The sequence below is a fragment of the Zonotrichia albicollis genome, chromosome 2 (assembly GCF_047830755.1).
Source record: "Zonotrichia albicollis isolate bZonAlb1 chromosome 2, bZonAlb1.hap1, whole genome shotgun sequence".
Lineage (NCBI taxonomy): Eukaryota > Metazoa > Chordata > Aves > Passeriformes > Passerellidae > Zonotrichia > Zonotrichia albicollis.
The window spans coordinates 38,976,598-39,002,935 of NC_133820.1; the positions used below are offsets into that span (position 1 = coordinate 38,976,598).

The 26,338-nt window shown below is 38.5% G+C and overlaps 1 protein-coding gene across 9 annotated transcripts in view; it reads left to right on the forward strand.

Moving 5' to 3' along the window:
- Positions 1–26,338, forward strand: part of STXBP5L (syntaxin binding protein 5L) — a 184,764-nt gene that overhangs the window by 147,892 nt on the left and 10,534 nt on the right. For 4 of the 9 annotated variants that reach the window (XM_074534789.1, XM_005486092.4, XM_074534790.1 and 1 more), the window contains one exon: positions 15,573–15,743. The exons of 2 other annotated variants lie outside the window; for them this stretch is intronic. In XM_074534789.1, coding sequence (XP_074390890.1) covers positions 15,573–15,743 — 171 coding nt within the window. Of the gene's footprint in view, positions 1–4,208; positions 4,260–15,572; positions 15,744–26,338 lie in introns of all 9 variants that reach the window. 3 more of the 9 variants (XM_005486091.4, XM_005486093.4, XM_005486094.4) reach the window with 1 other exon arrangement.

A 26,338-nucleotide genomic window follows, 5' to 3' on the forward strand; every position in this document is an offset into this window, starting at 1 on the left:
ATGTAGTAATATGTATGGAATAACACTGGTAAAAATTGTGGAACAAAAGAACTTTAAAACCCCCCAAACTCTTACCTATCTTAGGCATGTTTCATGAATGTAAAAATGCAGCAAGGCATGCCATATCATGGTATCTGGTGGCTTAAAATCAAAAGCCTCAGAACATCCTATTCTTATTCCTGCATGCCTTGTTCTTTCAAACTGCATTTTCATTTTTGTTTGTGATTTGGGGGTCAGAAGGGTTCTGTACTACTTCCATTCTGCAGTGGCACACGAGAGCTCAGTGTGCCTCATCATGTAAGTCGTGCTGTATCAAATGCTTGAGTTAATTACTGTGTGATGTATTATAGAGCAGTACCCATTCCAGTAAATTTTGTCTTTATCATCTCATTAGATAAACTTATTCAGAGGCTCTTAGGAATATAATGTATAATATATAATTATGTGTGTCCATTACTGTTTTAAACATTGATATGGAGCTTCATATTGAAGTGTATTAATGGGAATACACTGTGAGCATAGGAAAATGCAACTTTGGATAGGTCATTTGTTGTGTGAGATGCAATTGGACACTTCAGACTTCTTTCAAAGACCAGAAGGAAAGAATTTCTTCAGTCTCTGTATAGAAGAGTTACTTCTCAAATGTTTGTTCTAAAATGAAAAAGGATTTGTGTTTTTTCTTAAGAAATACCTTCATGTTGGGGGCTTGCATCCCAAATGCTTTTAAGATTTTGAAGCTTAGAGAAGGCTGTGTAAAGATTCCCACAACTAATTCCCATGGGCTCTGAGACAGGTCCCTAATGGCAAGACCACACATTTTTATACATACTATGATTTCCAAGCATTGCTATCCTTATTCATTTCACCTATTAAATCTGCTGGCATTAGGCCTTTGCCATGCCAGTCTCCCACTTTCCTATGTGATTTTTTTTTTTAATAGCTTTCTTTCAAGAAGAATATTATTAAGTTTCTTAACAATCATTCTCTTTCTTAATATGGGGGTGACTTCAGAGTAGCTGAAGAGATTTGCCTCCATTTGAAAATTGTATTCTCCTGGAAAACAAGCTAGAAAGTAAACATTTCAAAACATTTAATGTGTCTGTAAAACATGGAATGTAATTTATTTTGAAACTTAGTTACTGATAACACTGCAAAACCATTTCTGCTTATCCATGTTAAATTAAGAAGAATGTTAACTAGTCAGAGGACAGTAATTAGAGATTAGCTTCAGCAATGTGGATGCAAGGTGCATTTTATCACTATTTCCCATAAGCAAGGGAGTTTCTGAACAGGTAAATTAATGCTTAAGTTTTTGAGAAGGGACTTGTGTGTAGGGATTGGCAAGGGACAGGGAGCAGTGTGAGCTGGGGAACTGGGTTTGAGCCCTCATGCAGCCCCTGGTGCGTGGCTCAGGGTTCAAGGGAGCTTTAGCAGTAACTGGGACTGGTATTTCTGAGTGTTAGCCACGTAGAAGCTCTTTAGCAGAAAAAATCCTGCATGAAGTTACCTTCATTTTGAATAATATGAAAATCTGTGACCACAGTGCTTCTGTAATAGCTGAGGTAAACTCAGCATTGAGTGCCAGAGCTGTGAGCACACGTTTGTTGGTTGTGCCTTGGTGTTTTCCTTGAAAGACTGAGAGGAACCATATGGCTGCAGAGCAGGATGTTGTCAGGTCAGGAGACCTGCGTGCTCAGCTTAGCTGCCTGCTAGACTATACCTAGGAACTCTTCCTCATCCCACAGTTGAATAATTTGACTCTTAACACTTGAAGCTCTTTTGGGTAGGGGCTGTCTTGCCTTATGCTGTAGCATCACAATTTCTGCTGGCTGCCTCCAGCACGAATGTAAACAAATGATGATAGCAGACAACTCTGCTGGCCTCTCGAGCCTTTATACTCCATTCTCAAATAAAACTGGATTTCAAAAGCTCTCTGTCAGCAAGATAGGCTCATGTGCATGATCCTTCTTTATAATAATGTAAAGATAGTAAAACTTGCATGATTTAGGTACTAAAAATGGGTTACATAAACTGATCAGAATGTGGATTTTATTAATAGTTAAAAGTTAGTTTAAAAAAATTAATATAAACAGCTTTAATCACAGTAAAGCATGAAAACAACCAGCTTCTTCTGTTGTTTTTACCCTCAGATATGGGGTCTATCATCAGTGATCTGTGCTGTGTCCTAGTGCATCAACGTCCAGCTGTGTGATAGCCACGTGAAGGGTGTGCAAGTGTCACGTGGCAGCTTCCAAACCAAGCCTGTGCAGACTCCTTCAGAGGAATCAGAAAGTCCAAACTTTGCATGTCCTCTATGAGCCTGCACACAAACAGCTGGGAGCTATTGGGTTCAGGCGTGTATAACCATTTGGGACACAGCTGTGGCACAAGACACATAATTCCTGCTATACACAAACACCTGTAACCTAGAAATAGAAGAGGTTAGACTACCAATTTTCAAAGCTCAAAGCTGCATGATAACAGCACTAATTTAGCTACTCTAAGTCCTAATCTTTTAGTGAAGAGTCCTACAGTTTTTCTTATGAATAGCAATTCATAAGAAAATATCCTTTTTCAGAGGGCTGGTTGAGCCAGATGTTGTCCTTCCCCTAAAAGGAGATTATATCACAAGTGATGCTTCTTTATAGCACAGCGCTGATTTTCTGGAGTAGTAGCCACCCATTCACAGTCTGAAAGAGTATTTGACAGCTGCTCCGATAAATGGAATGGGTTTTTACAGGCTGTTCTGAAAATCAAACTACCCTTTGTGTGAGTACCTTAAATGGACATTGGTGCCTAACACTTGGTATCCAAATTAGAGGATTGTTATGTAGTGGTGTTAGGGATGTGTATTTTTGATGTCAGGCTGATGTGGAGAGACCTCTTCACCATGTCCTGATTTAAAGTTAAGGCTACAGATGGATTACTGGGAGGGCTGTTCTGGTTCTACTGATAACAAAATATTGCTCAAGAACCTCATGGGTTCCCCTACTCATCCCTGAAGAGAAAAAGAAAACCATCTAACACAGGTGCTGGCTGATATTTAATTCTGCCACATTGCAGGCTTTGCAAAATAATACGACAGAAATTTTTTATTTCAGGGATTTTGTGACTTAAAAGAGTGAGTGTCTGTTCTGGGCATCCTTCTGACCTAAAAGCTTACTAAATCCAAATAGCAAAGAATTTGTTTCTTATATTCATATGTTCCTGTCACTGTGGTACTTATCATGTGGGACTTTCTTTTGAAGTAAAATAAAAGTAATATAACAATTAGTTGACAAATATTTGATTGTTCCCTTCTAGTAACAGACAGCATGGGTAAGGGGGTAAAAAGCCATAAAACCATGTGAAAACAATAATGAATACAAAATGAAATAACCAAATTGGAAATCAAATCTTCTGAATAATTAATAAAAGATTTCTTAAGGCATTCTTCTGATAAATTTAATGCCATTTTGACTGCTACAAGACATGCTTTATTTCAGTTCTCTGGTGTTCATTTTTTGAAAATGTGCTCGTGCGTGAGGAAATGAAAACATTTTTGAACAGAAGCAAAATTACCAGTTTCTTGCCTAATTGGAACACAACAAATAATTAAACCTTCACTAAATTGAGTGCAAATTTTGATGACTAGATAACACCACGTTATGTCCTGAAGCTGCTGTATTTCGTTTCTGTGCAATCTGTCTTCATTTCCATAATATTACAACAGTATGTTCTGTGCCCATAACCTCTACAATATGCCCTCTCTTTTTCAAATGCTATCTTGAGGTATGATTTCATCAGATCTCATAATTTCATTGCACCCTCTTATTAAATTGGTTTGCAGGTGTTTAAATATTTGTGATATGCTGCATAGCCAGCATTTGCAATATTTGCCTTAATCTCATTTGTGGTTTCTTTTTTTATCATTCCTGTCACCACAAGGTAAGATATTGCAGCCCACAGCCAAAGCTGTGTAAAACATCATTCACTCCTTGACAGCTGGAGTAATTTTTTTCCAGTGCTTTTGTTCAGTTGCATTTATTTTGCTGAATGGTGTAAATGAAAATATTTAAACCATTATTCTGCCTTTATATGCTGATTAAAAGAAAAGTGCTACAAACTTGCAACATGGTTTTAACAAGAAGATGGCATGTTGTCTTCCCTCGCTCCTTTTTCTTTCTTACTTATTAACAACTGCCTTTCTCCTTTTTCTGTTGTTTCAGTTAAAGGATCAAGAAAGTTAAGTCTGCCAACAGATCTTAAGACTGATCTTGGTACGGTAGGCGAAAGCCAACAGCTTTAAACTTCCTTACATTCATTGGCAAAACATTTTACCAACTGATTCATGAGATAACACAATAACCTCAGAGGCTTTGTCTGAAAAGGCTTTCTAAAAACCACCTATTAACCCATACAGTTCTGTTGGCAGCTCTCAGCATTTTGCTTGTTTAATATTCATTTATTTCATGTAGACATATATTGCCAATCATTACACACTGTGTGTGTAATACTTTATTCTGAAAAAACTCCAGAAGTTTTCCAAGCTGGTTGTTGGTGAACTCTGCCTATAATACCCAATGCATGCGCTGGTCTATTTTCTTTATTTGGTGTATGAGTTGTGCCACCACAGTGATAAGACAATTGAACATCTGTATGTTATGGTGTCTTTGAATGTCTGAGAAGTCAGGTTGGAAATCAGTCATTTGTCTCAGTCCTTTCCTTGAGACTTACTTCAGCCAGCTGTTAAATACATAGTTTGCTCTAATCTTTTTCTCAATTCGCTTTAATATTTCAGTGGAAGAGCATAATGAGAGTACAAATTTCACCTCAAAAAAGCTAAAATGAAAATTTCTATATCTTGAATTAGCTAAAACTGCTGGGAGCAGATCATGCAACACCATATCCACACAAAGGGTACTGCTCCTGGTATTTGGATTGGAATGTACAGTTCACACAAAAAATTCTTATAAGTGGTCTTTAAATATTCTCAGTCTCAAGGAGTTCTTTCTAGTTTTGCTCTCTTGGGAAGTTTCCCTTATAAGATGACTGGAAAAGCCAAGTAGCCATGCCTCATTACTTAGCATCCTTTAAGAGATAAAAATTAAAGTTGGATCATGTCCTTGGATAAGACAGCTGTATTCCATTTCTGTCACTGGGAATCATGTGCACCTGTTAACCAAGGTAGCACTTGTTCCACAAGGCAAAAGTCAGGGATATACATATGTCTTTCACTTTATAAATGACTGAGAAACTTGGAAAACTGTCAATTGCTCCTGGTAAAGATTAAGTAAGTAAACATTGAAAAATTGCTGGGAAAATTCAATCCAAACTGTGCAGGCTTCAGAGTACGAAGTGATTCAGTTGAAATAAGTTTGAGAAAATAGGAATGGAGGAATACACCCAAATAAAATTTGGAGTGCAAAATTGTAATGTTCCTAATACTAAAAAAAGGTGAAAGAAGTAGGCACCTATAAACCTATAAAATTAATATTTATCACTAAAATAATGGGTAGCTATTAAGAGGGAAGGTGAATACTTAGAGTATCAAAATAGCCATAGGATAGGACTTAACACTAAGCCATATTCTACAAATCAACTTCTTTTTGTTAGTATTATTAAAGGTACATTGTCCTGAAGGACACATAGCATTAAATAACTTTAAACCCTGAAGCATAAGACAAGCAAAAGATAAACTTAATGGGCAGAAGACTGTATTAGAGGATTTTGAAAAAGAAAGTATACCATTGTAATTAGAATTGGTGAGAGCTTTATTGTGTAATATAAAATGTTGCGTATCAGAGAAAAAGCTACCCTATCATATTCCTGTAATCGTGTTGGGAGCGGGACATTGTAAGCCTTTCCTAGAATATATCAAAAAATTGCAGGCAGATTTATATTTTAACTACCCCAAGCAAACACCAAAAAAAAAAATCCCCAGGAAACCCCAAGGACAGGGGAGCATGGTAAAAAGCTCCAGAAGTTAAACAAATTGAACATGAAAAGGTTGGAAGCATAATGATTCATTTTAAATGTATGACATATGTAAGGAACTTGGAAGATTAATGGAATGCATAATGTTGCCTGTAGTTTTGATTTCAGAGTAGTCATGTTTCTACCATTCCTTTATTTGCTTGTATTCATTCTTTTTTTAATAGTATAGAACAAGCTAAGTATAAACTAGAATAAGCCTAAGAACGTCCAGTTCAATGTCTTGCAGAAAACAGTGGAATGCCATTGGTTCCAAAAGGTTCATAAGCACTGAAAGGAGTGATCAAATTGTCACTAAAGCATCCTGTTTGTTGTTAGGGCTGCAGCAGTCAGGTATCCTGTGCTCAAATTACCCAGAACCTAAGGGTGAAGCGCGTGGAAGAAGCATTCAGTGTGTAAACTGGCAGATACTCATGGATAATCAATCAAAAGAGAGGTTTAGAAAAGGAAAATAAAATGGACTGAAAATCCCCCAGACTTTCAGCTCTCATTCATGACTGTCTTGGAAGGTCAAAATATTCCTGTTAATTATTCTAGCCATTAAAACTGTGCTGAATTATAGATTGCTCAGCTTACAACAGGCTGGGAAGAGTCTCTCTTTCTCAGTATAAGGAGCTACATTTAAATGAGAGTTCCTGGAAAAGGTGATGACCACATTTCAGTTACTTCTGCTCCAAAATGTCCTGGCCACACTGTCAGAGATTATTTATCCACTGTTTGGCTCTTGCCTGAGATTGTCCCCATAGTCTGAATATTCAAGGGCTAACAATAGTTTTTGGCCCACTCTTCTTGTAAAGATATTCAGGTCACCACTTTGAGATGATAAAATATTGTCCATGCATCCCCTTGGCTCTGGCTCGTGGCTCTTTAGAGAGTGCTGATGCATCGCCCACTCTCAGCAGAGGCTGCAGCTAATTGGGACATACATTAGCATTTGGCAGCTTACAGTTCTGCTCCCTTCTTGTGATCTGCCTCGTGGAATGTCCTTGCTTTCACTTTGCTTTGAATTGTAAATAGTTGAGGTTAAGTAGAAGTTAAATCTATTTCAGGTGGAGGTGTTGCCTGTACTGGAAATTGTCTGGGGAGTAGTTTGCTATCATTTAGGGGAATAATGTGTGATCTGATGACTCAGGGTGTTCTTGTTAAACTTCAATAGGATTTTCATGACCTAAAGGTGCTCTGGGACTCCACTTTGACCTTTATATGACTGATGAAGTTGATCTCAGCTTCTTTTTATTTTGATGTGGTGATTATTATCTCTCCTTGCTGAAGCACTTGTCACCTATGGATGTTGTATCTCCGCATGGAAATGAGTGATGTGGCACATGAAGGGATACATTGAAGCTTCTTGATTGTTTTAGCTACTGCAGGTCACAGCAACCCAATGTTTATTTGAGTTAACCAGAAGGGAGATGTGACAATGCTGCTGCATGGACTGTACAGCTTCTCTATTACCCTTCAGAGGCAGCTTTATATGATAGTCTTTATTTTTAAACCTAATAAAGTTTCCCAAAGTCTTCTGAACAGATCATCTTCGTTTCCTTGTAGTGTTCACCGAGATGAATTATGGGGATAATCCTAACTTTATTGATTCAAGTGGAGAGTCTGAGATATATCCAGACACATAGAACTGCTTTGGTATGAGAGCTTTCTAATGTTGCTTCACCAGCCACTTCAAGCATCACCTTGTATTTTCCTTTTAGAAAATATTTCTGCTCATTTCACTAAAAGCTTTTAAAGGTTCCAGCTGATCACAGGGAGCCAGACAGAAGCCGTAGCTAAAGATGGGGGAGAGTCAGTAATTGCTGACTTTTCTAGAATTACTATGAACAGATGGTTTGACTGTAAGGAATTATGCCATCACCTAGACTTTATTAGTGAAAGAACAAAAGGAAATGCAAATATAAATAGATGTCTTTTTTTCTTCTTGCTAAGCTGTGATCTTCAAAATTGTAATACGTTTTCCTATGCTTTCTGCAGATATTTACAAGCAGTAAGATCACAGCCCAAAAACTTTAATTCTGAAAGTTGGGTTCATAAAACATAATTGTAAGGATCCAATTAAGGACCTGGGTTTATGGGTTTGTACTTCATTTTGTCCATTTTGGATGAGGTTTGTGGAACCTGTTTGATTTATGTATATGGTGATAGAGTTATCATATGAAAATATCCAGCATTTGATGCCTTTGCATTTCATTGACAGGGAAGTAGCACTTCCTGGATGCTCCCAAGCCTATAAAACAGTACCTGAATAAATGAAACCTCATTTCCATTTTAAGAATGAGCGGTGGGGTTATAGCAGTTCTTGCTTTAATTTTTTTAAGTATTTACAGCAGACACTAGACACTCACACAATTTTGAAGCTTTAAATCTGTTTTTGCTTACTACTGCATTGGACAAACTGGTAGATTTTAGATGGAACATTCTGTATTGATTCATCTGGATCTATAGTTCTGTTTACAAGGCTAAAGAACATTTCAGAAATTTTGAAACTTTATGAGTTGCTTTCCTCCTTGGTATGACATTGTAGAAAAGGCAGCCCAGACATCCAGCTGTACCAATGATTTTCTTTAAATGCTTGGCAGTATACATTGGAAATTATTTGTATTTTTGCATGATAAGGATTTTAGGGACTGTCCAGTGTATGTCTCCTTCCAGAAGGGTAGAGGAACTTTCTGTTCCCTTCTCAATCTGAAAGTACCACCTGAATTGAGGAATCATCTCAACTCTGCTTCTAGGTAGAATCAGCATAATCAAGTTTGAGGGGACCTCTAGACCCCACAGGTCTAGGTTGTCTAAACCCTCATCCTGCTCACAGCAGGTCAGGCTACACCAGGTAGGTCAGGACAGTGTCCAGTGATGTCTCACAGCACTTGATCTGCAGTCTGGAAAATGCCAAATACAGGGGAAGGATTTCAGCCCTCAAACAGCTGAGTCTATGGAGGATGAGCTTTGCCTTTTCTCCTTCAAGTCTGATCACTATGAAGGTGCAAAACATCGTGAAGGGGACTAAAGTCTTTCACTTCTATAGAAATGGTTTAAAAACTTTAGTCTTTTGGCTACTTCACATCTTGAGGCTTGAATTTTGATATTCTGTATTGATGACCTTACTAGACAAAAGTGTCTTAATCTTCTGCAGGTCGGGTGTATGACTGCACCAGTTTTTCCCTTACTTAAGTAGGAGAATGTTTATAGTCAAACATTTTTAAAAGAGAACCTATATATCTAATGGATATATTAGCACTCTGCCAGTCCGAATGACCAGAATTTTGAAAAAGCAACAAGATAATTCAGTTACTATAGCAGAATACACATATACTCTGTGGTTATATTTCACAGCAGAAAGGGGCTGTGTTCTAACTTCTAATGTTTCCAGATGAGAAAAAAAAATACAACAAGCTGATCTACTTGGGAATTTTACAAGCAAGTAGTTAAAAGGAAAGGTAAGTGCCTTAAACCATACAAAAATGCCCTAATTAAAATGATTATAAGTAATACAGTTACATTTCATCACAAAGGAACGGCAGTGAAATTTGGTAGCTGGAAAAACAAAACAAGCAGTGAAGATCATCATACATTTAGGAGTTGGTAATAACAAAATGACATGCAACTGGCTAGGCTCCAGTGTCACAGGTACTCACTGTTCCCAAGTTCTTTGGTTTAAATAAAGAAGAGGTCCTTACTGAGACCTTCAAAGGTAAGTCATTTTCCACTCCTTTCAAGCACTGCAAACACATACAGGGTATTCTTCTGTTCTGGAGTCTCTGTTCACCTCTCAGGTTGTAACATTTTTCACTTTTAAAAGCAGAGAACGAATACCAGTTTTTTCCATGGTGAAAATGCTGGTGCAATGCTGCACTAAGGGGTGCTCAGGAGAAGTTGTTGATATCCAGGTGGTCTTGTGGTCTATCCACTCTGATTGCATGTTCCAGTGTTGTCTTCTGTGCAGCCCAGGATTTATCATGTTTTGTGCTTATGTTTCAGAATTAAGTCAAGTTTCTGTCTTATGTTTTCCTGTTTATTGCACAAAGCATAGCAGCCATTTATGTTGGATTATTCTGTGGAGGCACACAGAGTGCTGTGTACTTTTTGAGACAGTCCAGCAGTGTGGTGTGATCACTAGAAATTCAGCAGATGAATCTGAGGAGCAGAGTTAGGTCAAAGTAGTCCAAAATTTTTCCACTATTCTGTGGGAGGAAAGGTAGATTTGTTTTTAGGTTTGCACGGCAAAGTTTTGATTTTTCAGATATGATAACGTAGAGGTGATGTTATGACATACGATAATGTATTCTCAATGTTTTTCATTTGGAGAGTGTTTATCTTTTATTTTCATTTCATTTTTTTCAGAATTTCAGGCAAAAATTAATAGTTTTAAAAGAGATTTTGTCAGTGATCTGACAATGCACTTAATGTTTTCAGCCACTTCACAGTAATTTGTTTCTCTGAAAAATACATCTGTTGATCCTGCTTTCAAAAAGCCTAGTGGATTTAGAAACAAGTGTATGATAGGATTTTGTTACCATAGGCAGAATGCCATTACATTATACAGGCAGAATGTTACAATGACAGCATATTATAGTATTAGAATGGACCTAGATATTCTACCAGCATGTCATTAGGGCAACTCTTCCTTCTTCTGCAAACTGATGAAGACATGATGTTAAATGTACATTTTTGTTGGCAATGCATCTGCAGTAACCTCTTCTGCCAGGGCTTTCACCTTCTCTCCTGCCTGGCTGACAGAACTGCACCAAGGGAAATTTGTGTTTCTGACTTTTTAAGGAAATTTCTTTTTAATAAATTCCTTTAAATTCTTATATGTTGTGGTATCAGCTTGTGTTCTCACTAATGAATATTCACATTATTACACTAATTTTGATTATTTACAGACAAATCTGAGACAGCTCTTAGGGCTATTTGTTTGGTTTTAAGATTACACTTTTTTCTTAATTCAAATGTTCATCTCTTTGCTGTGTAAAAATAAAGATTAGTCACCAGCATAATCATTACTCAAAATCTAATTTATTGGTAATACACAGAAAATCCCCCAGTGGAAACAGATGGATTTTTCTTCACTTTAACAGTAAAGATTGTATTCTTCAACAGTTGTTGAGAAGATTCTCTGAGACTTATTTCTCAGGTTCTTTCTCCTCCATATTAAGGCGTTTCTCTGATTCTCTCCTTCTCTGGTTCTCATCTTCTCTTTTATTGATTACTTCCTTACAACTTAAAATGATATTATAATGCTTCTAATTATGGATATTTTATAATGCTTCTAATTATGGATTTTTAATGGATATTTTTAGAATGAGCAGTGGGGTTATAGTAATTCTTGCTTTAGTTTTTCAAAGTATTTACAGCAGGCATTAGGCATTCACACAATTTTGAAACTTTTAATCTGTTTTTGCTTACTACTGCATTTATATTTTTTTGTCTCTGCCTCTCTCAAATCGTTAGTAAGAAGGTTTTCAGCTAGTTTTTCTGTTTGAATTTATCCTGTTGTTAGAACTGAAAGAATTGGTTGCTCATTTTCTTTCCTGATTTTTTTTGTGTCAAGTATAAAAAATTGCTAGGTACTAACTGCAAATGAGTGCTTCTTTCTTTCTGACATTTTCATTACATTTCCCTTTAACAAGTATTCATCTTTTTACTGCTAAATTGATGGTCTCTTGCTTTTTTGCAGAGGTCCCCAAGTTGTTTAGAAGTTTTATGTTTGTAATCAGGCAGGTTGTGTAGGATATACATGTTACTGTGTGTAAACTAAAATCCACATGAGTAAATAGAATAATCTCCCTGCACAACATGCCTCAAAAAAAATTGGCTTAATTTGAGGCTGCCCTGTGGGTTTGCTGCTGTCATGTTGCACATCACATCTCTCAGTAGTTCCATCAGGTTCACAGAAACTGTTGTTACTTCTTCAGTTGCTCTTGATATCATCATCCTGCTGGTATTTTGTGTGACATTCTTGCCTCACATCTAGCACAGTTCTCTTTCTTTTTTAAAGCAGTTTGTGGGGTGCACAGGGCACTGAATGATGCTAGTATGTGGTAGCAGGGACAAATAAAGCATTTTTTATTCATATGGGTAAGCAATTTTAATTCCATGGGCCCAGACAAAGGCATACAACCATGAACTGCATTGTACAAGCAGCATGTGGAGAGCATTACAGAATTTTATGTCATGAACTGTTATGTATTTTAATACATCATATATACATCCCATGATTTACTGCTTTGTTAAACCAATACAGTTAAATTAGTAAATGGACTAAAGGCGTAATTACCTATGATTACTTCCAATGGCTTGCATGAGCCCTAAATTTTTAAATTAATGCTCAGAATAGCTATAAACTGAGCCCTGGCCATTTAGTTCTCTATCCACAGAGTGCAGACAAGGCTGTTCTCCTGGCATAGTGGGATGGTTCTTACACAGTTTGGAGACTGCTTCAAGGATAAGCTCCACTAAACCCTGGTGCCCAAATATATTGCATTAGTGTGGGACTGGTTGAAGGGATCCAGGAGCACTGGAGAGGATCATTCTAATTCCCTTCACCTCACAGGCAGCAGCAGCCACCATGGGTGTAGGAGGTGTAGAGCCACCCAAGGGGTAGGAGGTGATGGCAAATGCAGTGGTAGAAAAGGGATATTTTGTGCAGTGTATTCTTCAGCAACAACTTTTTGCCTTCTCCAGAAGAGAGAGTGAGGAGCTGCTGCACTATTGTGTCAATAGCACAGAGCAATCTGTGCATTGCTGTTTAAGTGCAACATTAATGTCCCTGATGTCAACAATGCTCCATATCAATTAATATTTCTGAGCCAAAAAGAGCCCCAGTGGCCATGTGACAAAAGCAGTAATTCAGCAAGGACAAAAGTGAAACTGTTGCTTTTCCTAACAAATCAAACAAAGCTGGAAAAAAAGCCATGTTTTTACAAGCCTCCTGTACGTGTTCTTTGGGGTGATTGGAAGACATCTGTCATGGCAAAGGAGAATCAGGTGACTCAGGCCTCAGAGGGGTAGTAAATCATTGCAGTCATTCTGAAAGGCTTAGAGCTTGAACATTCTCATCCTCCCTTAGAACGTACACTGTAGAAAGTAGTACATTTCTTTTTCTTGTCACTTTTCTTGGGCACTTCATCTTTCTTGAGACAATGCAGCAAGAAACCTTTTCTTAAACAGTACATATCCTTTCTTTAGAATTGTTTTGTATCACAGGCCTTAGAGCATTAAAAAAATGTGAGAATTTTTAAATACACACATAGAATTTTCTCATAGATTTGAGTGATCTTTATCCACTGGCTTCTTTTCAGTTTCTCCACAAAAAAAAGATTGCAGTCATGTTTCCTATAATTATCTTACTCTTTGTACAATACCTGTGTTTTTATTAAGGCTTGAAGACCTGCATTTCTTCTTGTATACATTTTTAAAAGTTGTATCTGATCAGAAGAACAGAGCAGTGTTAAAATACAGACAAGTTTGTAGCTTATCACTAAAATCCCTCTTCTGGTCATTGTTATAGCATCCACTAATATTTCATCAATTTCAGTACTTGAAGGGATATCCCTACAGCTTCTAGGATGAGGCCTGATTTTTGTTTTTCTTCCCAGGAACTGTCTTTGCTTATTCAAAAAAGCATTGTCAAAACAGGTAAAGGGATTTAGGTGCCCAGATCCTAATGATGATTTCATGTGGGCCTCTGAAGGTAACTGAGATAAGCCAGCATACTTAGAGAAACATAGCAGCATTTCTCTTATACTGAGGCATAGTGAGCAGGGCTTTGGATGTGTTGTGGCAATTCTGTACAATGCTCAGGGGAGAGGACTCACAAATGTTATTAATTTTTCTATAGAATATGTTTTTTTTCACTCTCTTATGTTGTCACCACTTCCTAGGATTCTCCCTGGAGATATTAGATATCATGCTGAAACACCTTCCCCCAAACTGAATTTTGAAGAAAGGAAGCAGCTGGATGAGGATGTGTCTGTTGCTGAGATTGAACACTCAGCCTGTGTCCTTGAACAAAGTCCCCGATCCCAAAGGACTTTCTGCTGAAATATACAAACAGTTCCAGCAAATTTTGGAAAATTTCCTAACTAAAAATTGAATGAGTCATCCACATCAGTTTTATATATGCTGTTAGCTCAGTTAATAGCCATGTATTAAGGAAAAATGACAAGAATCATGGAAGTTGTGTCTCCTACAGAGCTATTTTGTTACACAGTACAGATACTAAATTGCTTTCTAATCTATAATTCTGAACATTTTTTCCACTTTTATTCATTAAGAGTGAACTTTTTTCACATGGAAAGGACGTGACTTGAACATTCAAAGGCCACATGTACCACTCTGTACACTGTGTTCAGTATAGGACCAGAATATTGAGTGAATATAGAAATAGCTTTTCATAATGTACCCTAGTGTTATTGTGGCATGGTAACCAAGAAATAAATTTATCTTGGCATGTGAACATTCATCTTTTCCTTGGATACAATACAAATCAAACAGAGTTGACTGAATATGATACTTAAATGCAGACTCTTGAAGACTAAGATAATTCTCAGATATAAATAACCCAACATTTAAAATTAAGGCAGGAACCCCAAGATTTTCCCTACCTATAGTGTTGAAGTTTTACAGTTTTGAACAAAATCCTCAGTGTGCTTGCATGAACCTGAACTTTTGTTTTGCTTATTACCTGCTGTTTACTTAAAATAACCTGCTGACCAAAAATAATTCATTAATACCTGGGTGTGTATCCTTTCACATGTTGAAGGGGAAATTATGCTCAGTAATTCTCCTTATGTTGTCTTGCTCGGCATGAGAGGAAGAAAAATACCACATGAATATTTTACAGTCCAGTTCTGAACTCTGATCCAAACCCTGATCAATGGATGTTGTGTTTTAAAGACCTGTTGACCAAGAACAGATGAATACAGTAAGAGTTGGAAGAAGGCATGTTTTGTTTCCCACTCCATGAGACAGCAACATGGGCTGTGCTGCTTGACCATGGCCTCAATTCTATAGAGCTGTTGCAGACAAATCAATTGTTCAGCGGTCAGTTTCCTTAGAAGTGAAATAAATCTATGTGATATATAAAGAATAAAATACTTAGCAATATTATGGCTATTTTTGTAATTATCTCAAATAGTGGCCTGTTTCCTGCAGCTTTGAGTCAGGTAGGGAAGATGTCTAGCTCTGAATTCTACCCTGGAGTAAATTATACTTGCAGTTCTTATGAGAGCAAAAAGGAAAGAAAATACTCAAATTGACTTGGTATCTCTTAGGAGACACAACAGCAGGGTGCCATTGTTACCTGCAGTACCTTGGTAAATGCCTGTGTGCATAGGTCAGCAAAGTGCTGTGGGATCTGCAGCTCTAAGAACACGTACCAGTTCTGTGGCCCTTGGGTTTTTTCAAATTGTACCTTAAAGAGATGGTGAGTTATTTTCTACATACATGTGATGAGTTGATAAAACAAATCAGCAGTTCCTCACAGAAGATTTGGTTTAACCCATTCCCAAGTATCAGAACACACATCTCTCCTCCATTCTGAACCTTGAGAGCTGCCACTTTACCTAGCATTTGTTGCATTCACTTTCCAGATCACGTGAATGGTCACTGTACCAGCCCAACCTCCCAGAGCTGCAGCTCAGGCAAACGCCTTTCCAGTGCAGATGTGTCGCGAGCAAACCGCCGAGGGCCCGGCAGGCCCCCCTTCAGGAAAGCCCAGTCTGCAGCCTGCATGGAGATTTCTCTCCCAGTCACCACGGAAGGTGGGTGGCAATGACTCTCTTGCCAGCTATTTGTGAATTTCTCACCAGGTGTGAAAGGGAAAAGTTCAGCAGGATTCATGTCTGGGTTATTGCCTCGAGCTAACTAACACTTTAAACTATGATAGGCTGTCAGCAACACCATGATCCTAATCTTCTTCTTGTGAGGAGCATTTGTATCCTAAGCCACCCACCTGCAGGGCTATCTGCATCACAGTTACAGCTGGAACCAGTGCTCCCTGATTTCCACACCTGATAATGAAGACAGAGCAAGGGAAATTGTATCACTCAGATTGTCTACCTTTGTATTTTTCAATGCAAATTGTTTCAATACCTGTTATTAGGGGCACATGGCTAGAAGATTTGATTTTTTAATTGTTATAGTAACATAAAATAGCAAAATTTTTCCTCCACATTGACTGATTATCAGCATAACATAACCCTTTCATATAGCTCTCTTTATTTGCCACACAAACATGGTAAATTACACTGTCATATAACAGCTCCTGATGGAAAATACACCACTGCCACAGTAGTTTCTATTGCTGAGTGTTTTTCTTCGTCCTATGTAGTACCAAACTTTTCTAGAATTCTTGTATGCTGATATTGCTGCAATATCAGCACTACCTGTACCTGCCAAGGCCACAGTATTATCTAATTTTTTAATGCTTCTTTGTTTCTTCCATGCTCCCACAGTAAATAGGGTCACTGGCAGGCAGAGCCCACCGCCCCCTAAGGTCCCACTGGCTCTTGTGTAGAAAACATTTAGCAATACGGTGATACTTTCAATGGCATCATGTTGCTTTCTGCATACCTGTGTCATGAAAGATTCACTTCATGTCATAATATAAAAATGTACCTCTTTTAGGGATAATATTCTCACTTGCTTTCAGGCTTGAGAAGTAAATTGCATTAATTGACATTAAAAATTCCTATTTGAAGGTATCACTTAAATAGTGTTACAACTTTCAGTAAAGTCAGTGAAACGACTGTTGCAGGAGCGAGCCAGACAATCTCCAGAGTCATTTATACCAGCATGTAATGTGATGGGCCATGATTGCAGTTTGTCCTTGGCTGTGTGGATTTGTGTACAAGTCACCTTTTAGCAGGTTTGTTGACTAAAATAGTTTTCTGATTACCTGTAGTCTCTCAGTAAAGCAAAGCTTTCTGTCCAGCTAAATTATTTTTCAATTGGTGGTATTACTTTTTTGAGTTCTAGCTCTACTGCCTGGAATGACTGACGTTCCACTGTTCTTCATGTATCTTGAATTTCTAGACACACTGTTTTGTCAAGTGGTTTGATGTGTTTCTAAAGGTTTTTCTACTAAATAATATGGTGGAAGGTGGTATGATGCTTGAAAGATTCTTAGTCTGGTTGAGGGAAAAGGAAGAAGAGAAGTTAAAAGATTTGAGAAAGAATATGCTGAGAATAAGAATTCTCTCTCTAATGTGAAAGTGGTTTTGATCAAAACCTTCTGGTTGAGCTATTCCAAAATAAAATGAAAAAATTATTCTCTTTGCTAAGAATTTATTGACTACTTAGGAGCATATGGTGCAACAAAAAATAGATGTATTTCCAAGAAATTATTTCCTTCATTTTTATACTCTCATGAGGTGAGTCAAGATACATGTTTTATATCCTTTCTAGAAAGGTAGCATTTCAGGTTAGAATTTGGTAGGATTTTATTATTCTACCAGAGTAGAATTTTGATTAGTTTGCTATCTCAGAAGGACTTCTCAGACATTAAAAAAAAAAAGCCTTTGTGTGTGGGTAAATGGTTCTTACCTTTTTTAAGCCTGTCTCCAAGGCACTGATAATACTTGGAGATGTTTTTTAATAAGGCTTTGAGTTCCTGTTCTTTACAACCTCTTCTATATGATTTGATTAAAAAGATAATACATTTTGGTAAGTAATCATAAGACATATATTAGAATAAAAGATGAATCTTCTCCCTTTGCATTAGATTTCAAACTCTACTTACTTAAATCTGACCTCCTGGTACAATAGGAACTGTATTTCCAGCATTTTCATCAAGTCTATTTTCAACAAACTTTCGCACAATAAATTCTTCTGACTTTGTTCCAGTGAGCTGATTGTCAAGATTTTGCTGACTCTCACCTCTTTACTTCTGCACAAGGATTCCTAATAGAGACAAACATTTTTGAAGAATGTCTTTGCAATGATGAATCATAGGAAGGAAATGGAGGGGGGGAGGGAAGGGCAGGGTAGTTGTCTTGTTGTCTGCTGGTTGAAATATTGCAAACTGCTCAGATTCATACAGTGCTGGTATTTCTCCCACTTTAACAGCAGAATAATTCAAAAGCCAAGTAGCAGTGGCAGAGGAGTGGTGCATCATTAGTGCTGCTGCCTAAACCTATGTTTTTCCCAGTCTCTTCATCATCTTCTTTTATGCTCTTTGAAATGTTGTATGTTGTCTCAGTATCTTCTGCTTTCAGAAATGTACTACTCTCATGGCTGTAGTAAAAAAATCTGTAGTTCCTCAGTATTCTATATCTAATCTTAGCAGAAAATCAGAACCTTGTAAATTCTCAATAGCATATTATTATTTATAAGGAAGAGATTTTTTTTAATGTGAAACACTGGAACAGCTTGCCCACAGAGGTGATCCCTGGAAACACAAAACATTGAAGGTCAGATTGTTCAGGGCTCAGAGCAACCTGACCTAGTGGAAGTTGTCCCTGTTTGTTGCAGGTGGGTTGGAACCAGATGACCTCTAAAGGTTCCTTCGAGCCCAAACTACTCTATGATCCCATGATCACTGATTCTAAACAATTTTGTTTTCACATACTTTTGATTAAGCGGTATATTTCTTGAGATATAAGAATTTATAAGCATTGTAAACAAATCCACAAATACAGGAAATTCCATTGTTGAGCTTCAAGCCCCTTTTGAAAAGAAGTTTTTGAGATTTCAGGAATTAGTGATTACATTTCTTTGATAAGGCTTTCTTTCACAGAGTATAAACTACATTTTTTTATTATCAATTTAACATTGTGCTCTTAAACAGTAATAAAAAATATCCATGAATGCAAATTATTCTTAGCCAATAAAATCCTTACAGGGATTCTGACCCATGATAACATTCTGTAGAATGGGAATGTGTTTTGTCTCCGAGCTTAGTGGATTTCTTTGAGGGCTGTAGCCACTTGCAGTGCTCATGTTTCAGTCTGTTCCAGCTCTGGGTTCTAACTAGCACCCCTTTTTTTTCTGCAGGTCTTCAGAGAAACACTGAAATAGGGATTAAATTTTTGTTTAGCTTCCTGGGGAAAATGTGTGGCTCGACTGGTTTACCTTCTGTACTGTGGCACAGACCCAAAATTGTTCATCTCAGCCTAAGAGCTAACATCACAGTTTTTAAACCTGCAGAAATCCCAACCTGATAAAGAATTGCAGTGTAGATTAATAGATGCCAAACATCTGCTTCTTTTCTGCACAGGAAAACAAAAAAATTGGGTTTTAAAAAGTTTTTAATTGCAAATTTAGATTAAAGAAAACCCTGAATTAAAGAAAACAGTGGCATTAAAGAATAAAACTAAAATTGCTGTGGGAGGGAGCTCATTGTGGTTGTACTTGTGTAGCTGGTGGGTACATGGATGTGTGCACAGATCCACATGCTGGCACATATTTCTCTTTTGTGTGTTGGGAGAAGCCTTTCAGATTTGATACTTCTTGGTTGCTGGTTTGGGTTTTTTTCAAACACTGCTTTTTAAAGCTATTTTGCATTCTCCAAATGTTTCTCTCTGGGTTGTGCTGGCTGAGTCTGCAATTTTTTTCCTCCTTGTCTGCATCCATACAGAAATGTGGGCATTCTGCACACATATGTCCACCTGTGGTTCCATCGTACATCATGGGAAGAAAGTAAAGACAGAGTGGAGTTTTCCCTTTGAAGTGTTGTGTTTGGAAAGTCATTTACTTCCAGCAGCAGTGATAGAAAACTGTCCTCCTTTTTTTACTATTATTTGTATTCCCTATTATGTAGTTTTTAATTAGTCCAGCCTAATCACCTTGTTCTGTAAAGGCCAGTTACATATTGGTGTTACAAAATTGCCTCTGAATAAGGAATCCCAGCAAGGTTTTGTTGTGCATTGTAATTTTATAGGAATGCTAAGAAGAAAGACTTGGAATTTGCTTTCACTTTCCTTTAAAACAATTCAGTTTCAGCACTTAGCTTTTGGATTAACACTTTTGATTATATGTAGTTAAAATTTGATACAGAGCACTTGAATTGAAATGTCACTGTGAGCTGGCAAAGCAAACCATTCAAGTAGTTATTATTTTTAATAACCTTATCAAAATTCTACGGCAAGTACAACACAATTTCCATTTTAACTGATCCAGGGTACTTTTCTACCTGAAGTTTTTCCTTTGTGTCTGACTATGCATAGGATGACTGCAGTTATTCAGGGATAAGTTGTTCTCTCATCTACACGATTCTGCCCAATGTGTTTTGGAAAATACACAGTATTTGGTATATACTATATAATTTAGACTTTTTTTATTCATCAAAAGTATTTGTGAAAATTACCATTAAAAAAAAGCCTTTAGGTAGCCTGATGGAGCCTTCCAGGTAAGTTCAGTGTGCTGTAGTTGGGATCTAGAAACATCATATTGAGTAGTTATCTTAGGAAAAAGGCCACTGCCTGAGGAAGCAAATTCACCTGGTGTCGTGCTGAGCATTGCAGTGTTTGCTGTGTAATTTATATAAAATTTATATCATTTTTCTCCTGTCAGTTATGACTGTGCTGTTAAGCTGTCTCCAGCAGTGCTGGATCCATAACACATTGGATTTTTTTTGCACTGGATGAGTAAATGTGGCCATGAGGTTTCCCTCCCATGTGGCAAGGTGGGGGTAGAAGACGGGGGGGTTCTATTTTTATCACTGGCTCTTCTTTCTCTTGGGTCTCTGAAGCCCACATGTGGATGTGAGGTAGGTAATGATGGATGGTTGGTGTAGTTTTTAAGGCACTGCTCCCTAGGCCTCCAAGGAAACTGAAAAAGAACCTGGTTGCTAGAGCTAGAAAACTATTGGGGAAAAAAGCACAAAATTATTCAAATGCATGGCTGGGTACTGCAGGGAAAGGGAACAGTCAGCTGGCTGTGTCTCTTGAGAAAAGGACAGGACATAAATTGCCAAGGCAGAAGCCTGACTTAAGGAAGACGGTTGGGGATTCATTTTGATCACAAGGGTAGTTAACTGCAGAAATTAATTCTCTGAGGAGGTTATTGCTTCTCTGGCAGGTTTTCAGAGCAGCTCATGTTCTCCAGCACATTCCTCTTGCCAATGCAGAGTGGATCATTGCTGGTAAACCTTGTTGCCCAAGCAGCCAAGCCAGACTGACACTCACCTGATCCCCTGGCACAGCAATCCTGGGGCCACACTCCACCAGGCCCCTGCGTGCCATGGCTTCTCACAGCTGGACTTTGACAGCATGTGGAAAAGCCCTTAGCTTGATTAATTAATTAATTAATTAATTTCTCAGGGAGGGGCTGATGGTGTTGATTCTTCCTATAAATCATTTGAATTCTGCTAGTGTTTGAAGTTACTTTGCCATCAGTTTAATTGGTAAGACTTGTATAACAGGAAAAAAACTTAGAGACACTATGGTAAACCACAGTCCCCACTAACATTTCTGTCATCATATTTCTTGTCTGTGCAGAGAAGCAGATGAAAATGTTGCAGAGAAGACCTGTTCTAGATCTAGAAAGTGTGTTTCTTACTTTCCTTGGAGTGTGTTTTCTGTTAGGTTCTGCTAGGATGGACTTGATTTCTTATGAGAATCTGCAAATTTTCCTTGTTTTTAAAACAACCAACTCAGTGAAAATATTGTTGTTCTTACAGTCACTGAATATCTAGTCAATTTAGTCAGTTTTAATTTAAATAATGGTTTGATTCCTGGTAAAGCTAAATTTGCACTGTACTCTAGCCATATTGAATTTGAGGGTGGATTATGCCCTGAGTACTCAAATTTAGGGTTTTTTTCCTTGCTAGCCCTCACTTCAGATCAACACAAAGTGTTTTGCTATATCCATGGTCACTTCCCTTGGCCTGCCTCTTCCACTTCCAGTGCCCCTGGAGGTTCAGGTTTTTTGGATTTCTGAACTTTCACCCCAGTGACAGCCTGGAGATGAGGCTGATGCCCCCAGCACCATGGGTGGCCCAGGTGAGAAAGGTTTGGAGGCAGGGGTGTCGCCATGCCATGGCTTCATCACCTTCCATGATGCCTTTGGTGTCCACCTTAGCCTTCGGTACTTCCATGTATAAAAGGTATACAAGTTATTTATCCCTGAACCATCAGTGCTATGAAAGATGCTTCAGCAGAATGGGTAGTTCAGGTTGGGGTTTCAGTTCTAGAAAATTGTGATGTCTTTAGTTAAAGAACATATGTCCAAGCTCATAAACTGAGTCCAAACTGAGCTTTTAGTGATGTTAATGTAAAGACAGTTTGCTTGTGTAAGTCAAGGGAAGTGATTCATACAATTAAATATGGAAGTTTTATAGATTCTCACTGCAAAGATCTTTTGCATTTTTGTAGAAATTATTTCTACTTTTTCAACATGAAGAATAATCTTGCCCTGACAGTTCCCTTCTGTTTTTAAAACTTGCTGAACTAAAACATAAGCTCAAGTTTACTATATTCTGGAAATACCAAAGATCCAGGTCTACTGTCTTGAATCTGTTTTCTGTTTCAAGCCTTTATTTGCCATCCATTCCATTGGTGTTGTGTCAGTGGGAATTCCATGAAACCTTTCAGGTTACACTGCCTTAACTGTAGCAACTTCAGGGCAATACATTTCAGAAGTTTCTCCAGGGAGGGTCAAGCATCCCACAGCTGTGAGCTCCATGAGAGCACAGCCACATTCCAGTGGTTGGAATGCTCTGCAAGCTGCACATCCACAGCATAGTTTTAGGATAACTTATATAAATTGATCTGGTAGGAAATCACTGGCAGTAAAATTCCAGTACATTATTTGTGCTTAGGACAACTTCTGCTGCTTTCTAGTGAGTTGTGTTATGTGGAATGCAGCTTTGGAGTGGTGCTGTTAAAATGCTGGTTTTTTAGCCACGCAAATGTTCCTCAATGTGTGTTCTGTCCTGCCCCTTTCTCCTCGGTGTTGCTGAAGCATTCCCGTCAGCACCATGTTTGGTCTCTGTGTCTCTGTGATGTTACTGTGCACAAATTCATGCTGCAAGTATATTTCCTTTACCATATATTTCCCCTTCACATTCAGGGCTTTCCTGACTACATAATTTTGAACAGATTTGTCTTAAAATGTAAGATGATGGGCTTAAACTGGAAAATGTTTTAAATAGTTCCATTGTCCTCTGTTAGGTTTGGTGTTTGAGGTTAAAACTTTTAGAATTCTCCAAGTGAGGAGAATATAAACCATTCCACTTTCTTTTTTTCCAGAATATATTGATTTCCATGTCAAAAAGGTCAACTTTTGTGTGTATTTCATAAACAGATCAATTACTCATTACTTCAAAATCAGCAAAGGACCTATAAATAGCATCCAAGACACTGGCAATCAATTGCAAAACTCTTCAGTAATGAATGTAAATATTTGCTATGAAAATGTTGGTCTTTGTTACTGGTAGGTTGATTTTTTTTTTCATTCCTCTTAACAAGTGATGCTTCTGTTTTCCTGATTCCTAACTTCATAAAGAAAATCACTGCTCAGGGCTGCTTTTGTAGAAATGTCATGATGATGTTTGGCTCAGTCATTCCTGTCCTTTTGCAATGCATGTGCCTTTGTGGCAGTGGGTGGCATTCCCAGTGTTCCAGCACTTCCATGGAATCAGGACATCCTCACACTGCACTGCACAGATGATGAACAGAGGACTCGAAAGCACCATCTTCCTTTTTAACCTGCCTGTGCATTGAAGTGTCCTGTGTGTTTTTCCATGAGGTGGGAAGCAACTTAGAGAGGTTCTGGTTGCATTTAAGTCATAAAGCTTCTGTTTGTATGCTGCTGGCTCATCGCCCAAATTTAACAACCAGTCCAGTGTCACAAAGGAAGTTGGTTCCTGAGTTTCCATCTGCAGCTCATTAACCCAAACTGTGCATAGGATGGGGCTGAATGAAAACATTTTGAAGTAAGCAAGGCTTCTCTTAGGACAGCAGTGCTGTTTACCCTGTGTGGCCTTGACCCATGGAATGCAGCTTTTTGCTGCAGGTAGTGATGCTTTAGCTCGGAGCTGTTCATCATCCAACAGCAGCATCTCCCAAATTCCAGTCACTGCTAGGCACTCAGGGGCCACTGGGGTCCCTCTGATGGTGCTCTCTGCAGCCTGGAGACCTATACAGGAGAAAAGCCAAGAAATCTGGGTGTGCAAGAGGAGGAGGAGCAAGGATGTGGTGATCTGATGGGCTGTGTGGGACCTAATGGATCCTGGGAGCTGGATATGTGCCTCTCAGAGGAAAGGGAATGCTGGGCTTCCTCAAAGCAGGAAGCAATCTAGAGACAGGAGCATTTTATGTGACAGTGCTATGTAGCAGGATGTTCTCCACAGGAGGAGAAAACAGAAAGTTCTGAGGGGCTTTTCACAGGTCAATGTCCTGTCCCCTCACTGCAGCCCACAATCCAAATCAACTCTGACCTCTGTCACAAGGAAGTGGTCCTAGCTCAGACTCCTGCAGAAAAATGCAGCTGACATTCTGGCTGTACCCATCATGCAGAGTAAGAAAAGGGAAATAGAACAGAAAACCTGGAATATGGTGTTGGGTTAAGGATTGCTACAGACTGGCAAGTCAACTTTGAGATGACAGGATGTCATTTTAAGACATAGAAAACATACTAGCAAATAATTTGGCAAATTTTTAAAACTTCCCAAGGAAAGTGCTTTTGTGTTTCTCCAGGATACAACTGAATGCTTTCTAGATGAAGAATTTGGGGTAGAATCTCTTTGAGAAAAGAGTCCCAGGGAACAAGACTTAATTTAATCCTGAAATCTAGAAAAAGCAGAGATTTCTACCTTGCTTTAGAGCCAGCCAGTAAAGTCACATAGCAGTTGCAGACTTTGCTGTTCAGATATGTTTAATGACATCAAATTTTGGCATATGTCTTGCTGATCTTTAGAATTTCAGTTTGAGTAGTGTATTTAATAGAAAATGGCACAGTATGTTCCCAAAAGTGTCCTAAAGATTATATCTGTTAGTGTCAGTTTTGCAGAGATGTATTAGTTAACTGTACTGCACAGGAGTGAGGAACATTTCTTGTTAATTTAGGGAGGGAGAAAGCTTGATGACACATGCAAATGGCACATCATATATTTAAAGTAATGTGTATGTCGCCTACACGAACTGCATTTGTCCTTTCAACATCTTTCTTAGCTTGAGCACCACCGGGTTTGAATTTTATGTGACTGTGATATTAATACACCTGTTAAAGAGAAGATTAATTATATAATGGCATTTTTATTAAGGATTAGGTACCCTTTGGGAGAAAATATATATATATACATATATATATATATAGCCCTGATGATTTCTGCCATGAAATTACTGTCTTCCTTTCTTTACCTGGCAGCTGTCAGTGCTCAGGAAGGAGCTGGGCCAACTCGTTCCCTGCAGGAGCAGCACAAAGTTCTTGGGGTTATGGGAGACACTAATTCTCAAGGTATTAGCAGCTGTGTCAGTAGATGTGCCAACAATCCCAGTTTATGCAGCTGCATGGAGCAGTGCTGAGACACAGCTGGAGGGCTACAACAGTGCCTACATGAATGTGGAAATGGGGGGAGGGCAGTGCTTGGAAGTTCAAGTAGGCATAAGATTCTCTTCCATGAGAGTGGAACTGAGGTGCCAGGAACAGCTGTCCTGTAAAACTCCTCTTTGACATGCTACAGATGCCCTCAAAGGACAGGAGGTGGCCCAAGTGTGAAAGAGTGCAGGGGAATCTGCCCCAAGCCTGTGTGCCAGCACTTAAGGCAGAAGCACATGCAGAAATACTTGGTGTGGTTCCAGCAGTGCTTCACCCAGGTTCTCTCCAGCCTTCCCCAGGGAGCTGCAGTGTAGGGATGACTTTGCACTGAGGCAGCTGGGCAGGGGAACACAGTGCTGCAGTTTGTTGTCTGAGGAAGAGATTCACTGGCAAAGCTACTGCTCTGGTGGAGCACAGGAACCATGTATAGTGTGGGGATTAGCTCAGTTTCAAGGTGGAACATGTGAGAAAGTAATTTTCTAATTTTATTCTTCAACCATGGCAGAAACTATTCCTCTTTTTAGACACTTCTATTGGCTCTGAGGAGGTGACTCTTCTGAGCTATAAAAAGGACAATTTTGTACCAGATACAGAGCTGCTTCATAATGATAGGTTCAGGAGCAAGACCTTTATCTCAGATCCAGTACCTTCAACTATTTCTCCACCTCCAGTCATTATGTTGCAAAAGAGCATGTGGGATTTCCAGGGATCTGATCCCATGTTTAACTGCAGGTTGGTAAACAGCAGCACTGGCAGCACTGGACTATGCAGCAGCCAGCCCTACTCCCATCTTCCCTCTGGCTCCTTGGCTCTTCAGGAACTTTTTAGCTCTCTGTGCTTTATAGCCTCTGATGTTCCTGTTAATGCCAGGGGCCAC